Below are 18,432 nucleotides of genomic sequence, written 5' to 3'. Positions count from 1 at the left end.
TTCCGCTGAGCCCTGACAGCCCTGCAGCTCCAGCCATCTCTCACTCAGGCTTGTGCGGTGCTGCCACCGGTTCAGTTCATTCCCCTCCCCCGCTACTTTTCTAGGATGGTCGCGTACCACCTGCCAGGTGCCAATGTACCACAGGTGGTACCCGTACCACTGGTTGAAAAGCCCTGCTATAGATTACATACGGGGTGAAGCCAAGTGCTGCAGGAGAATGGAATTTTAAGCCATTTTAGGAGAAGCACTGTTTTGGGGGAAAAGACCGTGGCTGAATTTCTTCTGTCTAAACGACAGGAACTAACATTCCTATTTTTAATATACATTGTTTTTATTTTCAGGAGTGGAAGAAAATATGCAAGAAATAGTTGGGCACATCACAGAAGGTGTTTGCCGGCCACTCAAGGTGAAATGTTTGGTTTTATGAAAGCCCTTGGTATTAAAACTGGAAAAACTGAAAAAGTAGTTTACAAATAGTAACACATATAGCATAATTACTTGCATAAAAGAGAACCTTGTGGATTGCTTATTTTCCAAGGAGATTGCATTTCTCATTATTATATGAAACAAAATTGAATCATGAATGTGCAGTATTTAAAATATATCCCTGCAGAGGTTGCTAGCCTAAAAAAGGAATACAATAATTTTAAAATCGTATATTGTTATTTTCTCGAAGATGAAGTGTGCATTTGAACAGCGTGTTCTTAAAATGTTTTCTCAGGTTCGAATTGAACAGGTGATCATAGCTGAACCCGGAGCAGTCCTTTTGTATAAAATTTCTAATCTTCTCAAATTTTATCATCACACCATTAGGTAAGCAAACGTAAAAAAAAATAAATATATGTTTTGAGAAGAACTGGTTGTGTTCAAGCGTTACATTGTAGCATAATATAGTGTCACTGTACTGCTTTGCAATGTAATATCTGGCGTTGAGAAAAGATATTCATTTGTTACATGGCGTGATGCCATCGGCACTTAGCAGCTGTTTCTGATCAGGTTGAAACAGCCAACTGTGACAATATTGAACTTTATGGAACCTCACTGGATAATTCCCATTAGCTACTGTTCACTGTTCCATATACTTCCATCTCTCATTGAACTAGAGGTAGGAATATGTGATTTGGGAAGAGGTAGCTGCTCCGTGGCCTTCTAGGAGAGGTCCCTAAGAGGAGAGCGGTGAGCCTCAGTTGATACCTTTAGCAAACGGTATAAAATGTATTCCTGTATTATTGAACAAGGCAGACTTTTAGGAAGGAGTTTTAGAGATATGTTTGACTTAGTGGTTAAGGCACCAGGCGAGAAACTAGGAGACCGTGAGTTCAAGTCCTGCCTTAGGCATGAAAGCCAGCTGAGTGACTTTGGGCCAGTCTCTCTCTCTCTCTTTCTCTCTCTCTCTCTCTCCCTCCCTCCCTCCCTCCCTCCCTCCCTCTCTCTCTCTCTCTTTCTCTCTCTCTCTCTCTCTCTCTTTCTCTCATATCCTATTATATAAGGCTTGGGTGACAAGCCAGTTGGTTAATTCCTATCACAAACAGTGGGTCAGCACTTGAAACAGCAGATCAAGATTCAGAGGAAAAAAAGAAATAAACTGCACTTCGAGGAAAATGCTAAGAAAAAAAAATTGGTCTGCCTTTTGGTACAGCTCTGAAATTCCACCCTGATTATATCCCGCTTTTCTGTTTCTGAGGAGAAAAGGAACTTTGTTTTTTACCTAATGAATTTCTGAGACGGTGGTCATTTGTCTCAGTGTCCTTTAAATCTGTTCAGTTGTGAGCAGATTTTCTTTACCTTGGAATGGAGAGGGTGCTGCTTATTGTGTTTTATCCCCCCTACAACTTTCTCCCAGCTTCAGTCACGGTCTTGCTTCATGATGAGATAGTAGTTTTCCCAGGGTGAACTTCCTTCTGGCTCTTGAGAAACATAGGAAGGAAGGACTTAGGGGAAAGACATTTTTTTTTTATTGCAAGGCATGGACATTTTTAAAATATAAATTCCCTTTTGTTTTAAAGCCTCTTCCTAAGTGGAATAGTTGCACCTGCTAATCCCTGAATCCAATAAGATCTCTTTATTTCCTCTCTCACATCCATACTTTTTATTTTCAATTTCAGTAATATTATAGGAAACAGTGCAGCCATGCTGTTAACTACGATAGAAGAGATGCACCTTTTGAGCAAAAAGATATTCTTCAATAGTTTGAGTCTCCATGCGAATAAACTGCTGGATAAGGTCTGTTTGAAAAACAGTTTACATACGTACTCTTCTGCTAAATATATAGGGCTACCAAAGGCTGACTTTAGGGCTGCATTTCTCATTTTTTAATCAGCAACAGATCCTTTGCACAATAATTTGGGAAACCTGATCTGTGCTTTGCCGGGAAGTGATCTCCAAACTTATTTATTTTGCATTACATACCTCTGTTTCTTGTGTCAATCAGCATGCTTGTCAGTCACAAATCTTATCTATCCTGTTCTCCAATTCGTTTCTACACTGTAGTCGCCACTTTTACAGAGGTGGCACCCAAAGCAAAAGCAGCTTGGGGGGGTGGGCTGTTTGAAGGCATGACAGAACCTGATTGACTGACATTGGCAACATGGCTTCCTTTTTTCCACTTTTTTCTTTCTTTCAAGGAAGGTGGGAGTGGAAGGATTGTTGTTTATATATTAAAAGTTGTACCGTAATTTCTTTTCCCCAATCTGGAGCCTTCTAGATTTCATGTTTGCTTAAAGATTTCATATTAGCTTGTCTAGGTGATGCCAGATTCTTTGGATTGGAGTAGATTACAAAAATTGTAAACAGACAAGTATACAGTATGTAACCATTTTCAGGTTGTATTACCCCATTATCTTCCCAAACTGAAAGGCGACATTAGCTGGAAATTATTAAGAGTTGAAGGCCAAATCTTTTAAAGGACACCAGATTGGAGAACATTGTTCTAATAATCCATATACTGTATATTTATTCGTGGCGTTTTTGATTACCGTTGTATTCCTCTGTGTACCTAGGCTTCAGTATAAACACATCTTCTGAGCTCAGAAATTCTGGCTTCTTTTGTAGGTTGAACTGCCACCTGCAGATCTTGGTCCAGGTCCTGCACTGAATCAAACACTTGCTCTGCTGCGTGAAGTACTAGCATCCCACGACTCTTGTGTTATTCCTTTGGATAATCGTCAAACAGACTTTGGACAAGTAAATTAATTTCATTGTAGACTATGTGTATGAATGTAATCCTGCCAATTGCCAGCGGTTTTACTGAGGATGCGGAGAAGATGGCGGTGTTTGCTTCCGTATTTCAAATTTTACATTTTACTTTTCTCTCCTCCTCTCTGGCTACAAAAGCAGGCTACTCCGATGCTCTGGAATTCTTTCTCCGTTCTCTAAACTCAGGAAGAGAGCTGTCAGCCTCTTCTCTCCTGTAACCCAGAAGATCAGGCTCCATTCCGTCTCTTAGTAGAATAATACACGCGTTTGTTGGCGGATACTAACTTCTCTGAGCTCATTTTTAAAGCTAAATTACAGAATCTCCAGAAGAAATAATGTACTTAACCTTTCTCTAGCAATAGCCTTTCTTCCAATTGGTTGAAGTACATTTTGTAGGTTTGGTTTAACGCTGTCATTTTCTAAAATTTAAGTTGTGTAAATTGGGCTCCAGGTAGTCCTTGACATACGACCAGTCCCTTAGCGACTGTTCAAAGTTACAATGAATCCTCCCCCAAAGGTACTTAAAATCCAGTTCCAAAGTTCCAACCTCCCTCCCCTCAGACATGTGACCACATTTTGGGTGCTTGACAACTGGCCTACATGTAATAATAGGTCTTTGCAGCATCCCGCTGTCAACAGCACTGTGATTTATTAGGTTTTTGCCCAAAATTGGCATTTCTATTTTTTGGCTAAAATACCCCATAGCAAACAATAGGTCTGCTTAACAACCTCAGTATTTGCTCAATGACCACAGATTCACTTAATGACTATGGTGGTTTGTTTAACACCTCAAAAAAAAAGGTTGTCTGGTTTAACGAAGAGAAGGACGAGGGGGGACATGATAGCAGTATTCCAATATCTCAGGGGCTGCCACAAAGAAGAGGGAGTCAAGCTATTCCCCAAGGCGCCTGAAGGCAGGACAAGAAGCAACGGGTGGAAACTAACCAAAGAGAGAAGCAACCTAGAACTAAGGAGAAACTTCCTGACAGTTAGAACAATTAACCAGTGGAACAACCTGCCTCCAGAAGCGGTGAATGCTTCAACACTGGAAGTTTTTAAGAAGAAACTGGACAGCCATTTGTCTGAAATGGTATAGGGTTTCCTGCCTGAGCAGGGGGTTGGACTAGATGACCTCCAAGGTCCCTTCCAACTTTATCATTATTATTATTATTATTATTATGGATCATCGCACAGTCAGCCTGGTGTTCAGACTGGATTTGGCATTTTGTCTACCTATGGAGTCCTTACCAAAGACCTGGGATAGGCAGATGTGGTATTACAGATATTATTTGATGGTATTACAGATATCGTCACAGGATGGAAGCAGTTCCTAGTAAGGCTGCCTTTTGCAATTGACTAATGGCGAATTTGTCAATGCCAATGGTGTTCAAGTGGTGCTCAAGTTGTTTTGGGATTGCACCCAAGGCACCTATTACTATTGGTACTACCTATGATGATGATGATGATGATGACCTTTATGGTCATGCGTCAAGGACTACCTGCACTCTAGCTTTTTTTTTCTTAACACTAGAAATCAAGTTTTGGAATAAGCATACTGACTCCATTGACAGTGGGAAAGCCCACTCTCTTAAAAAGGCAACCTTGGTGGATGCTTGTTGAGTTTTCCAAGGGGGAAGAGGATCCCCACCTTTGCCAAGCAGCCTGTGTTGTTGCTATGCTGAACGAGTCGGTAGCTGTTTTGAACATTTACATTAAAACTGCATTCTTGCAATCTGAAACTTCCCTCAAGCTCCACCCCTCCACCCCCCTTCCCGCCCCCAGAATAGCTTGGACACTACAAGCCTCATCAGCTATCTATGTTTGTATCACTTCTGCTTTGGACCGGCTATGCCTACGCAACTTTCCTATGCAACATCCTTTTTCTGGCATTAACAAATAAGCATGACCAACTAAATGTAGAAGTGGTTGCATAAGCAGCTGGCAACACACTGGACTGAAATGTGAAATTAGAAGAGCAAGCGGCTGGTAGTGCTTTATTTATAACATCTGAAATTGTGCTCAAAGGCCAGCAGACTCTTCTTTTTTTTTCTTCAGCATTAACTTCCTTCTTTGGGGAGTAATAGAATGGGAAAATACCCAAGAGTTGCTCTGAGTCAGTATATTGCTCTTCCTGCTTTCTTCTAGGTCCTGTCTTGTGTGCTGGATCCCCTGTTGCAGATGTGCACTGTGTCTGCCAGTAACTTGGGGTCTGCTGACATGGCAACCTTCATGGTGAATTCACTTCATATGATGAAGACAATGCTGGCTCTGTTTGAATTCACAGATAAAAGGCTAGAAATGTTACAATACCAGGTAAACGTCCAAAGTCAATCTTCTGATGTTTTCTTTGCCATTAACCATTAACAGGGAATAAATACAACACAATCTTCTTAAATGTGTGTATCCTCACAGCTTTATATTTAAAGTAAACACTCTGGTGCATGCAGCCACAAAAAAAATCATTAATGGGGGTTAAGAACCCCGATGCAGCAAAGCAGTGAAACGTAAAAAGCTGAGCCATATTTGCAAGCTGGTTTTGTTTTTTTTTTAAATGACAGCGCACATAAATTGCAGTTGCCATCCAGTGGATAATTTACGAGATGGAAGTATCATTTTTAAACAATTTTACATTGAAATGAGATGAAATTCTTAGATTTTTCTAGATCAAGCTATAAGGTAGCTGGGAGGAGCAGGTATCATTGAGTTGTGTTTGGCAATAGATGGTTGAATTACAGGGGTTATCTGGTTATATCTATCCTACAATTAACTTTATTAAATGACATTTATAGCAGCTTATTAAGCCAAGATGCAAACAAGTTTGTGGCTTGCAGCTCCATGGTTTCTTCCTTTGTTTTAGTCATGATTAAACCCGGTTGTATCTAATTAGGAGTCTGTGCAAAACAGAAAACAGGTTTTGCTTCTAACTCCAAAAAGAAACCACTATGTCCCAAAAGTTCTGATTAAATGTTTTGTCGTCAGAAACAAAAAAAATGGAGATTTGATTTTGATTGAAATAAAACCTAGAAGGATCCTAGTGTTATTTCTCTTGTGTTAGTAGCACAAGATTAGGGCACATCTTCCACTTTCTCCCCCCCTTCCTCCAAGTGATTTATCTTCAGTCTCCTGCATTCCAGGCTTCCCAGTGCTTTCCCTCCTGTCAACCCATTGAGGTAGGCAAGGTCAGAAAGCAGACACCATATGAGCAATTGGCACCTTGCTTTACTTTTAAGATGTCAGCCCTTGGGGTAGATCAGATTCCAAAGGGAAAGTAAGGCTATATTTTATTGAGATAAACTATAGCAACACAATCTTAAAAACCTGATTATGCTTTATCCTGATTATGCTTTATTCTCCTTGTTGTAGCCCAATGAATCACGAAGGAGTCTGCCCGAGACTCTTCCATCTTGTTTCCTGGGACTTAAAGAATATTCCTACAGTTTTTGCTAATATAACAGTTCTTGCCTATTTTCCTTACGGCAGGGGTCTTCAAACTTCTGGGAGTTGAAGTCCATGAGTCATAAAAGGGCCGAGTTTGAAGACCCCTGCCTTACGGTCATGGCCCTGATTCTTTACACTAAAGTACAATAACGTTCTCTTAAAAGCTTGACAAGGATTCTCTCCCCTCTTAAGCTAAAGAGAATTTAGGGCAGTGATGGCGAACCTTTTAGAGACCGAGTGCCCAAAAACTGCCCCGCCCATACTCCGCCCCCCCACTCTGCCCCGTCCACCCATAGGGCCACCCACCGCCTCCATGGCCCACCGCAGATTGCCCAGCCCTGCAGCACCATGGCAGCCACGCCCTCCGCCCGCGCCCTGCAGCATCATCTGCACGCAATGCGGCGTGAGGGCAGAGTATTGTCCCTGTTGCCCAGCTGCCATGTCCTTGGCTGTGCTGCCCCACGTGGACCGTGCCCGGCGGCGACTGTCCTCCGGGGGGCTGCTGGTGAGGAGGGGGGAAGTGGGGCTGGGGCAATAGCGCGTGTGCCCACAGAGAGGGCTCTGAGTGCCACTTCTGGCATGCGTGCCATAGGTTCACCACTGATCTAGGGGGTAATCTTGAAGGTTTTTTTCTTAACCCCATGGACTCTTAAAGAGCTAAGCTGATATTTATGTAATGGTGGTCAACTCCATACAAATATACTTCCTTGTCTTCTCTCAACTACTAATGATATCTGGGCACAGAAAATCCCACCAGCCTATTTACATCCCAATTTTCCCAATATTATTTTTGTCTCCCTCCCCGATGTTGTCTGCAAGGAAACTTTGGGCCTTGGCTTTGTCCTAATCCACCACCACCCCGCAAAGTAATTTATCAGTTTTTACCTGGAACAAAACACCCACGTTTGTCCTATATATTGTCTGAAATATGCATATTTCAATCTGGGCATGGGTTATTGCAAAACAGCTGTTTGATGCACAGAAGAATTTGCCCTTCTCCAACTTTTATTGTTGTTTCTAAGGCCAGAGAAAATGCAAAGATAGGGAGCTACCTATGTAGACAATAGAATCAGCTAACTAAACTAAGATACTATCTGAACAGAGCCTGTTGTGATACTAAAAATAATAAATAGATATGATGAATTGTTCTCAATATTGAATCTAAAGCATACTTCTCATCCATTTTGGAGAATAGCAGTCATTTACAAGTAAGGTTACTTTGCTGACCATACATGGGTTTTGATAAAGATTATGTCCATTAGTGAAAAATACAATTTATCATTTATGTATTCCTCCTATTTCATCTTTGGCAGTTAATTTAACAATATTGTTGGATTTTTTTTAAATTTAAAAAATGTGCACTCTTCATTGATGCTTTCTCCATCTCCAGACACAGGTCCCCAAAAACTTTTCGCTATGGAATTAACTTTGTGGCTAGTCAGTTTGTGCAAATTGCCACTGTAACACTTATAGGATGATTGTGAAAAATGGTACAATTCAAAACTTCATAAAAATCTAGCTGGGAGATTGAATTTACATATCCATAGACTCGTAACATGTAATTTATAGAAACTCATTGCCAGTTTATTTTTTTTTAATTGTGCCAAATAAATTAAATATGATAATTCTAAATACTTCGCAGTAAGTGAAAATTCACTGTTTATTTTAGATTGAAGCACATTTGGATACCCTTATAAACGAACAAGCGTCTTACGTATTAACTAGAGTGGGTCTAAATTATATTTATAACATGGTACAGCAACACAAGACGGAGCAGGTGAGCAATAATTTTGGAAACTTTCAATATCAATACCCATTTCTGACAAGTCTCTGTTGATGTGTTTTGCCCAGCATTTATGCTTTTCATGTGAACAACTTTAGGCTGCGAAATATACTCATGGTTAAGAAACCTGCTACAATTCCCACCATTCTACATTTGAGTAACATGTTCAACCATTGGGAATGGTTTATAAGCCTCGGTGGAAGATACACCATTCTGCCTGTTCCTGGAAGGAGCCCATGGGAATATACAACACACTAGCCAAATGGCTCTGTTACTTAGCTATTTCATAGACAATTATGAGATGCAAATACTGTCACAGTACTGAGTAAGTGCTACTGAATTGCTTATTTTTGATTGCATATTTGTGTTACTTGGAGACTCCTATAGCTGTTCAGCCAATATTTCCATCCAGTTGGATAACCTGAACTGCAAATGTAAGTCTACTATATTGAGTTGTAATCTAAATAGATACTTCAGAATTCCTGGTGTTTTTTTTCTTTAGCAGGAAGGACAATTATTTCTGAGAGCTTTAGTTTCAAAAAGGAGTTGTTATGTGCATGGCTATCATTACCTACATGCAAACCCATCATACTATTTCCTTTCATGGCAAGCAATATTTTGCAAAACCCAGAAAGAGAGTAAGAGATAGTAAGCCCCCCCAAAATTAAAGGCATGAGATAAGAATAAAAAAATAGAGCTAAATTTGATTTACACCCACACAATTCATTATATATCTCCACGCGTTTTTACAGCTGCCAATTATTCTTGCTTGCAGCATATTCATCCACATAGTAATACATTGCCCTTTCATTAATCTCTCTTCCCTCTTTTTGAGGAACTCACCAGTGCCATCCAACAATAATTTGCATGATCTCCTTTCGGTCATGGCAGTCCCACATAGCCATTTTTGCTTCTTTTTGATAAACATTCATTCCTTACATCGGGGCACATACTGTCTACTATCTTTCTGCTACAATTCATACATAGTACAATTTTTCTGTCTGTTTTTCCATTCTCATAATAAACATTTCCCCAGGTTTGTTACAAATACAATTTTGAGTCCTCAGCTAACACTGTGGTTGCATACAAAAGTGCACTTATATTCATGCCCCAACAAACACATTTTTCCATTGCTACAAGCATATCCATAAATATCTTAATCAATCAAAGGGACATCCTCGCTTCTTGTGTACACCTTGCTGTATGTTAAACCACTCATTAAACATTCCATTTATGTTCATAGATACTTTATTTCCATCGTGGAAGTTTAACGACCAGCCTTCAACTCCACACTCACACAAAACTCTCCATAATTCAAGCCTGTTGCTTTTTCTATAATAAAATAAAAATAAACTCCTTTTTTTTATATTCACACTCATTAACCTGAGGCACTCTGTAGCATAACATTTTTCTGTCTGTTCTAAACAGCATTCCGTAACCACTCTCCTTGTACTAATTTGAGATTATTTTATTTGCTTGTTTATTTATTTAAAACAATATAGCTGCCCATCTTCTGGGTGGCTTCCAATCTTATAATCCAGGGCTTTTCATGGCAATATCCGAGTACCACCAGTTGCCTAGCAAGGTGTCAAAAACTTGATGACACCCCCCCCAAAAGGAAAAAAGTGATAAAAAGGTAGTCCTCGACTTACAACAGTTTGCTTAGTGACTGTTCGAAGTTACAGTGACACTGAAAAAAGTGCCCCCCAAGGCACAGCCGAGCAAGACACCTGCCTGCCTGCCCGGCGGCGCTCTCATTCCCCTCCCCCGCTACCACTTTTCTAGGATGGTCGCGTACCACCTGCCAGGTGCCAATGTACCACAGGTGGTACCCGTACCACTGGTTGAAAAGCCCTGCTCTAATTCATTTTCATACATGGCTTGTACTTTCTCTTACTGCAGTCTTCTACTTTCACGCTTGTTTCATTCACTTCTTTTCTTCTCTCATCCTTCACTAATATGTCCAAATATATTTGCATTTGTAAGCTAGTGAAATCATTGCTTTCAATTTGGCTTAGAATCCTTGCTTGTTGGAGCCCATTCATCATAATTGAAAGGGTGGCCTAATGGGAGGCTATCTATTTCTGGCTACTTTATTTATAATGGAGTCAAGCGCAATCAAGCACATTGCATTGTAACGATCAGCCCTTCAAGGTAGGCCAGGTGAGGAAAGCATACAGAGTAAAGATTTCAGGAATGTTACTTTTCTTTACTGTTGCAGGCCGTAATGACAGAATCTTGAAAGCCCCCAGGAATTTCCCTCACCCTCTTCTTACACCAAACAAAACAGTTAAGACAGGGTTAACTTGCATTTGTTTTTTACGCTTTTCCTGTTCTAGAACTGAGTTGTTATTTATTTCCTCTTAACATTTCTTGCATTCCTTCATCAATGAGTTATCTTCATGCTCCTTCACAGGAACAATATATGATAGAGCATTTTGCTCTACATCAGGCATGTCAAACTGCCGGCCCATGGGCCGGATGCGTCAGGATGAAACCGTGCCCACCCCATTGCCCGCAATGGGGGGGAAAGTCCTGATACGTCACGTGACGTCGCAAGTTTGACATGCCTGTTCTACATTGGCATAAGCATAAGCATGGGTGTGAAACAGGAGATATTAAGGTTACACTTTCACTGAGGCAAAGTTTATCATATTGAGATAAATATAATTCAGAATTTCAGAATCAATAACCAAGTAAGTTCTTGTTGGAACAGAAATATCTTAAGACTTTTAAGATTTTGGTGAGAGACAAGACCCAGTTTCATATTATCAAAATTAGTTATGGTAATATCATTTCCATTTTAATACATTTAAAGTTGTTCTTCAGCCAAATGAAATCAGACTTGCAGATAGAATTATTTAATAAAAAATAACTCCAAGGGGACCCAATCTAAACACACTGGGAGGAAGATAGATTATTCATAAGATTTTAGGAGGCCTCAAAAGGATGTCAACAAGTATGTTTTTAAGGCAATCATGAGACCCTGACCTATCTGAAAAAGACACAGAAGAATAGATTGGATTTCAGTGGTTGGAATTTTATTTAAAGTTTTAACTTGTATTAGATAGAGTTGTCTCTGTTTGGTTACCCACACATGACCAGGAATTTGCTTTGTTTGTAATTTTATATTAGGTTTTTTTAACCTTCCATTCAAAAAGATAAGCAGTGGTTACTGGTGTCCTTGGCAGTTTTTGAATAATGAAAAGAAATGCATTATTTTAGTTTTGAGTGCACCAAGCCATCTTGTGAAAAACAGTGTAACTTTCTAATTCATAAGCTGATAGAGTTTTTTGATTGTGATATACTCAATTTTGCTTTTGCTGGTTTGTTTAATAAGTCGTACTACAGAATTCTATAACACACGCTCTAGTTTTGTGCTATAAAGTGATCCAGACTACTGTAAGTAATGTTGTTTTTCTCTGACCTTCTTAAAACTGGGGGATTAAGAGATCTGCCTGATCTCCCAGTTTTGATCATCTAGAACAGGGCTTTTCAACCTTTTCACCCATTGTACCACTTTTAGGATATGGCAACATCCACCAGGCGCCTAGAAAGGTGTCAAAAATTTGATGACCCCCCCAAAAAAGGAAAAAAGTGATAAAGTACAGGTAGTCCTCGACTTACAACAGTTCGCTTAGTGACTGTTCGAAGTTACAATGGCACTGAAAAAAGTGCCCCTCAAGCCACAGCCAAGCAAGACACCTGCCTGCCCAACTGGCGGCGCTCTTCCTCCTGTCCGAGGTTTCCATTGTTGTGAGCATTTCTGTTGAGGATTGGCAGCAGGGGTGGGGTGGGGGGGTGTTTGGTTTTTATCCCCCCCGTCTGCTGGGTGGTTGCAGCAGGTTTTGGTCACTTCACATGACCCTGGGACACTGTGACCGTCATAAATATGAATCAGTTGCCAGGCATCTGAATGTAAATCACAAGACCCTGGAGATGCTGCAACAGTCCAGCTGATCGGCGCTTCTTCAGGGCTCAGCAGAAGCGCCAGGATCAGCGCCCAGCTCCAGCTGGAGCCTGGCGCTGATCCTGGCGCTTCCGCTGAGCCCTGACAGCCCTGCAGCTCCAGCCGTCTCTCGCTCAGGCTTGTACGTTGCTGCCACCGGTTCAGCTCATTCCCCTCCCCCGCTACCACTTTTCTAGGATGGTGGCGTACCACCTGCCAGGTGCCAATGTACCACAGGTGGTACCCGTACCACTGGTTGAAAAGCCCTGATCTAGAATTTTGATCACATGTCCTACATTCTAAATTCTCACAAATGGCCTGAATGATCATCTTTCCCCTCTCTCTTTTAGATTGTGCTTTCTTTCTATTTAAAGTTTCCTTAATTCACATTTTATTTTGCTTTAGGAACTTAGAAAAAAAAACCATACTCTTTTCCTTTTCACGAGACAATTCTTCATGAAGAGACCCACAAAAACATGATTAGTCAGTGGATTTGTGTCAGTTGTCCTCCATAAAGTCAATAGGCTGTCTGTTTAGTGCTCTTAATTTGGTTTTCTTTCACCAGATAAGTAAGTTATTAACTTCAAATTTTGATCTAGAGATTTGTGGCACCTGCGGTCTCCAGAATTCAGTCACTATAATCATTGCATGATTCCATAAATATCCATAGCATGCTACAGTTTTAGGGCTTTGTTGCAAAATAGTTTTTGACTTGATTTTATTAAAACACTGATTCTGAGTAATTATTCATTTATTTATCTCTCCTTTAATTTTAGGGTCCCTTGGCTAATGTACCCAGTATGGATTCTATGTCATTAAAAGCTGCAATGGTGAGATAAATCATTTTCAGCTGTCTTGTACAGGGGAAGAGAGGAAAACTGTGATAGGATTTTGAGAGTGGATGTTTTAGTTTCTTTGTCATTGCATTATGACTGTTTATAAGATACTCCTCTAGATATTAGAGGGCTAATTTGTATTCCAAGGCATTTTCAATCTAAAAGTTTAGAAATAAGAGAAAGGAAAAAAAAGCAAAAAGGAAGCCAGGTGTTCTTAAAGTTCAGTTCCTGTTTTTTGGGGGGGGGTCTGTGGGTTTAATAAATCATGGAAACTCAGAGGTGTGTAACATTTCACTGTAATGTAAAGGAATTTTAGAATTTAATTCTAAATCAATCTAAATTAATTAATTCTAGTCAACCCACTACAGAGCCATAAATTTTCCTGTAATGTGAAGGAAGACATAACATTGATTCAGATTTCATGTTCATTTTCATATCAGGTTTTTTCAAATACGTTATTTTGATATAGTACATTTGGTATTGTTTTATAACACAAGAGACTTCAGAAATTGCATTCTAAGGCAAAAGTTGGACTGTGTCACTTCAAGATATGTCTTAAGTTTGACAGTTGTTGATAATTTAATTCAAATTGGAAAAAATAATAATAATTGATATCTATAGACTTTAAGGATTACAATTAAAGATGTTGAGACTCTAGAAAGAGTACAGAGAAGAGCAACGAAGATGATTAGGGGACTGGAGGCTAAAGCATATAAGGAACGGTTGCTGGAATTGGGTATGTCTAGTTTAATGAAGAGAAGGACGAGGGGGGACATGATAGCAGTGTTCCAATATCTCAGGGGCTGCCACAAAGAAGAGGGAGTCAAGCTATTCTCCAAAGCAACTGAGGGCAGGACAAGAAGCAACGGGTGGAAACTAACCAAAGAGAGAACAAACCTAGAACTGAGGAGAAACTTCCTGACAGTTAGAACAATTAACCAGTGGAACAACCTGCCTCCAGAAGCAGTGAATGCTCCAACACTGGAAGTTTTTAAGAAGAAACTGGACAGCCATTTGTCCGAAATGGTATAGGGTTTCCTGCCTGAGCAGGGGGTTGGACTAAATGACCTCCAAGGTCCCTTCCAACTTTATCATCATCATCATCATCATCATCATCATCATCATCATTATTATTATTATTATTATTATTATTATTATTAAGGACCAGGGATTTTTTTTTCCTGTGAGGGTAATCTAACCCATATAAGAAGGAGCAGTGATTAGAATGAGGCAAATGAGAAGAGAGCAGAAAGAACAAGAATAGATAGGCTGGACTGACCCTCTTTCCTCATACAAATGATTGACACCTAGTGCAAGTGCTGGGCTAGGGTGAAGCATCTCCATGCTACAGCTTAGTTTTGGTTGAAGTATATTGGGTGTCAGCAGTCTTTTTGTGTTTCCAGATCCTTTCCTCCCTGGAGCATTGGAATACATTTGGAGAAGGTTTGGGTCCAATTCTTGCCTCCTGAGCAGTGGGCCTGTTTTTTGAGGACAACACATTGACTAACATCTGCCCTTCTCTGTGTGACAGGTCCAGTTTGATCGTTATTTGTCTGCCCCTGATGGTCTGTTAATGCCACAGATAAACTTTCTCCTGAGCACAACTGTTAAGTAAGTAAAGTGTTTCTTTTTCCTGCCTTTGATAGGATCAGGATTCATTGTTTTCCTTTGCGTGTGAGTCATGTAAGAATCACGGTCAAAGGCTCAAACATAAGAGGGCTGATTTGGGGACTAAGCATGTTTATGGTGCTCCACCCTTGACTGGCCGATACACTAGAGGATGACAGCTTACTGATTCATAGTCTGTTCTTATTATGTGAGGCAGGCAGCAGGACCCATTTTGGAAACAGGTTGTTTGGCTGAAAAACTCTTCTTTTCAATGGGTATCCTGCACTAATTTTGCCAGGAAGTTGGTTGTGGCCATTTTTTTTATTTTTGCTTGCATAGCTATTTTACATCTAACCAGTTGTTTGAGGGCTGCATCCACCTGTTTAGCTGCGAATTGTATACTGTACCTATATAGAAAAGGGACATTCGGGGGGGGGAGGCAATCCCAGAAGAATGATTAAACTGATCACGGCAGTTTATTTCCATCATCATCATCATTAATAGGGATGGGTGTATAAAAATTCATTAAAAAAAGACTTTACCTTGTGGCTGTTTCAGAGGTGACGACACAACCCTTGCACTGCTGCTGAATAATTGGGGGAAGAAGTTGGGCCCAGAAGTCACATAACTTTGCATTGTGTAGAGCAGGGCTTTTCAACCAGTGGTACGGGTACCACCTGTGGTACATTGCCACCTGGCAGGTGGTACGTGACCATCCTAGAAAAGTGGTAGCGGGGGAGGGAAATGAGCTGAACTAGTGGCAGCACCGCACAAGCCTGAGCGAGAGATGGCTGGAGCTGCAGGGCTGTCAGGGCTCAGCAGAAGAGCCAGGATCAGTGCCAGGTTCCAGCTGGAGCTCGGCGCTGATCCTGGTGCTTCTGCTGAGCCCAGAAGAAGTGCCGATCAGCTGGAATGTTGCAGCATCTCCAGGGTCTTGTGATTTACATTCAGATGCTTGGCAACTGATTCATATTTATGACGGTCACAGTGTCCCAGGGTCATATGAAGTGACCAAAACGTGCTGCAACCACCCAGCAGACAAGGGGAATAAAAACCAAACACCCCCCACCCCACCCCCGCTGCCAATCCTCAGCAGAAATGCTCACAACAATGGAAACCTCAGACAGGAGGAAGAGCGCCGCCGGGTGGGCAGGCAGGTGTCTTGTTCGGCTGTGTCTTGGGGGGCACTTTTTTCAGTGCCATTGTAACTTTGAACAGTCACTAAGCAAACTGTTGTAAGTTGAGGACTACCTGTACTTTATCACTTTTTTTCCTTTTGGGGGGGGGTCATCAAGTTTTTGACACCTTGCTAGGCGGCTGGTGGTACTCGGATGTTGCCATATCCTAAAAGTGGTACAATGGGTGAAAAGGTTGAAAAGCCCTGTACAGTGTAGAGTAGACCCTCAGGCCCTCCAGCCATTGCTGCCCAAGAGCATCTGTCCTCTGTCTACTGCAAGAGGTTGTATTCATTTATAGTGAGTAGAGGCAGGAGGCTATTAGGATGGCCTACATTTTTTCTTCCTGCAAAGAAAGGGGACATCAAGACACTTTCTATCATCAAGACACTTTCTGTCATCAGTTGTATGTTTATATGTCTAACCTTGGTTGTGTTTTAGGCAACAGATAATAAAACAATCCACAGAATTGATCTGCAGAGCTTACAGTGAACTGTATGCAGCTGTGATGAATCCTGATAATGCTTATAAAGACCCGGAAACTATATTATATAGATCTCCTCATCAAGTTCAGTCGCTGCTCTCCTAATCTTATAGCCAAAAAAAAGAGAGACTTTTAATACGTTGACTCCGTTACACAAGCCCGGACATATACAACTTTGAAAAAGGCAAGGACAACTGAGTTTTTGTCCTGCGGAAGACTGCTTGGGTTGCAATTATATGTGTAGTTAGTCAAAATCCCATGGATGGGGGTTTTTTTTTTTTTGAGGGTGTGTGTGTTAAATTGTATTGCTGGATGACAGCTTTGCTGCATGACAGCATTTAAAGTAATTTATTACAACTTGGGAAAGCTTTGTCATAATTCAGATTACTTTTTATTACGATGGTTAAAATAAATGGTGGAACCAAAGCATTTTCTTATTTTGATGATTTAACCAGTATTGGTATTGCCCTATTTTTTCCTCAAGAGTTTTTAGTAAGTTATATTGAGCCTATGCACAAGCCACACTTTGGTTTATTTGATTAAAATCTCAGTGCTAATACTCCCAGATTTTTTTTAAAAAAAAATATTTTCTTATTGAGTTATTGAGTTAAAAAAAAAACGCAAAAATTTAGAAAACTCTGGTGGGAGTAAATTTTTTGGAAGAAGGACTGGATTCCACGAGTTTTGTCTTTTTAATGGCATGGATTGGGATAGCTTTTCGGAAATTTTATTTTAAAAAATCATACAGGTTGTATCCTTTCTACAATCAAGTATTCAAAATGCTACCAATGAAGAATTTTAAACAACCACTTAAAATTTAAAACCATTAATACTATTAAAATAACTAATAAGGTGCAGCTGAAGAGAAAGGTCCCAAGTTCTTTCCTGAAAGCCGGAAGAGAAGGTTGAAGATGTGCATTCCATAGCTTAGGAGTGACACTGAACAGGGTTTCACAAATGTTATATGCTGTGCTTGAAAAGCAGATTTTGATAGTTATTTGAGTACCTCAAAATACGGAGAAATTGAACACTTCTGAAAACACATGATTCCTTTTTCACTCCAAGTCAAATGCAAATTTTTCTCTTTGTTAAATCCTCCCTTGATACCTACTAGACTAGGGGTAGGCAACCTTGGCTCTTTTATGACTTGTGGACTTCAATACCCAGAATTCCTGAACCAGCCATGCTGACTCAAGAACTCTGGGAGTTGAAGTCCACAAGTCATAAAAGAGCCAAGGTTGCCTACCCCTGTAAACCAGACCCTCTGCTCCCTTTCACTTTTTAATCTGTAAAGGATTATTTTATTGTCAAAATCAGTAAGGAAGCTGGCATGCTTCAAATTAAAACAGAATTCAGTCTCTATCAGCATTTTTAGTAAATAGAAATGAGGAATGGATACCTGTGAGGGCTCTGTTTGGGAATATGCTTACATAGTCAAAAGAAAAAAAGGCACAGGTAGATTCAACTGAGCATTGATAATACACACCTAGGGCTTTAGAAAGGATGGAAAGAAATATTTTTGCTAGCTTGCATTCTGGTAAGTAAATATTAATGGGTAAGCCCACATAACACTAGTTTCTTTGCTCATGGCTTGCTCTACCAAGGTGCCAATTCGTCCCCCAAATATTGGAGAATTTAATGCCTTCCTGGAAAGCCTGTTCCCCTCCTTGTAGACCCGTTGTGTAATTCTGTGCTGCCCAGCTTGAAAATGCTGGGATACATTTCCAAGTGCAACAGATTCCCCAGTGTAGATCTGTAACCTCCTTTGAACAGANTTTCTTTGCTCATGGCTTGCTCTACCAAGGTGCCAATTCGTCCCCCAAATATTGGAGAATTTAATGCCTTCCTGGAAAGCCTGTTCCCCTCCTTGTAGACCCGTTGTGTAATTCTGTGCTGCCCAGCTTGAAAATGCTGGGATACATTTCCAAGTGCAACAGATTCCCCAGTGTAGATCTGTAACCTCC

General features: G+C 40.5%; 1 protein-coding gene across 1 annotated transcript in view; it reads left to right on the top strand.

The window, feature by feature from the left end:
* COG6 (component of oligomeric golgi complex 6) overlaps positions 1-16,591 on the top strand; it is a 35,450-nt gene extending 18,859 nt beyond the window's left edge. Inside the window, exons 10-18 of the mRNA XM_015818696.1 lie at positions 342-406; positions 722-813; positions 2,106-2,223; positions 3,052-3,183; positions 5,341-5,508; positions 8,303-8,410; positions 13,142-13,195; positions 14,733-14,812; positions 16,426-16,591. Coding sequence (XP_015674182.1) covers positions 342-406; positions 722-813; positions 2,106-2,223; positions 3,052-3,183; positions 5,341-5,508; positions 8,303-8,410; positions 13,142-13,195; positions 14,733-14,812; positions 16,426-16,573 — 965 coding nt within the window. The 3' untranslated portion in view covers positions 16,574-16,591. The remainder of the gene's footprint in view (positions 1-341; positions 407-721; positions 814-2,105; positions 2,224-3,051; positions 3,184-5,340; positions 5,509-8,302; positions 8,411-13,141; positions 13,196-14,732; positions 14,813-16,425) is intronic.
* Positions 16,592-18,432: the final 1,841 nt, after the last annotated feature.

Source organism: Protobothrops mucrosquamatus, unplaced genomic scaffold, assembly GCF_001527695.2.
Source record: "Protobothrops mucrosquamatus isolate PMUCROS unplaced genomic scaffold, P.Mucros_1.0 scaffold778, whole genome shotgun sequence".
NCBI lineage: Eukaryota > Metazoa > Chordata > Lepidosauria > Squamata > Viperidae > Protobothrops > Protobothrops mucrosquamatus.
Note: the sequence above shows the minus strand (reverse complement) of the source record. Positions and strands in the feature narration are given on the sequence as shown.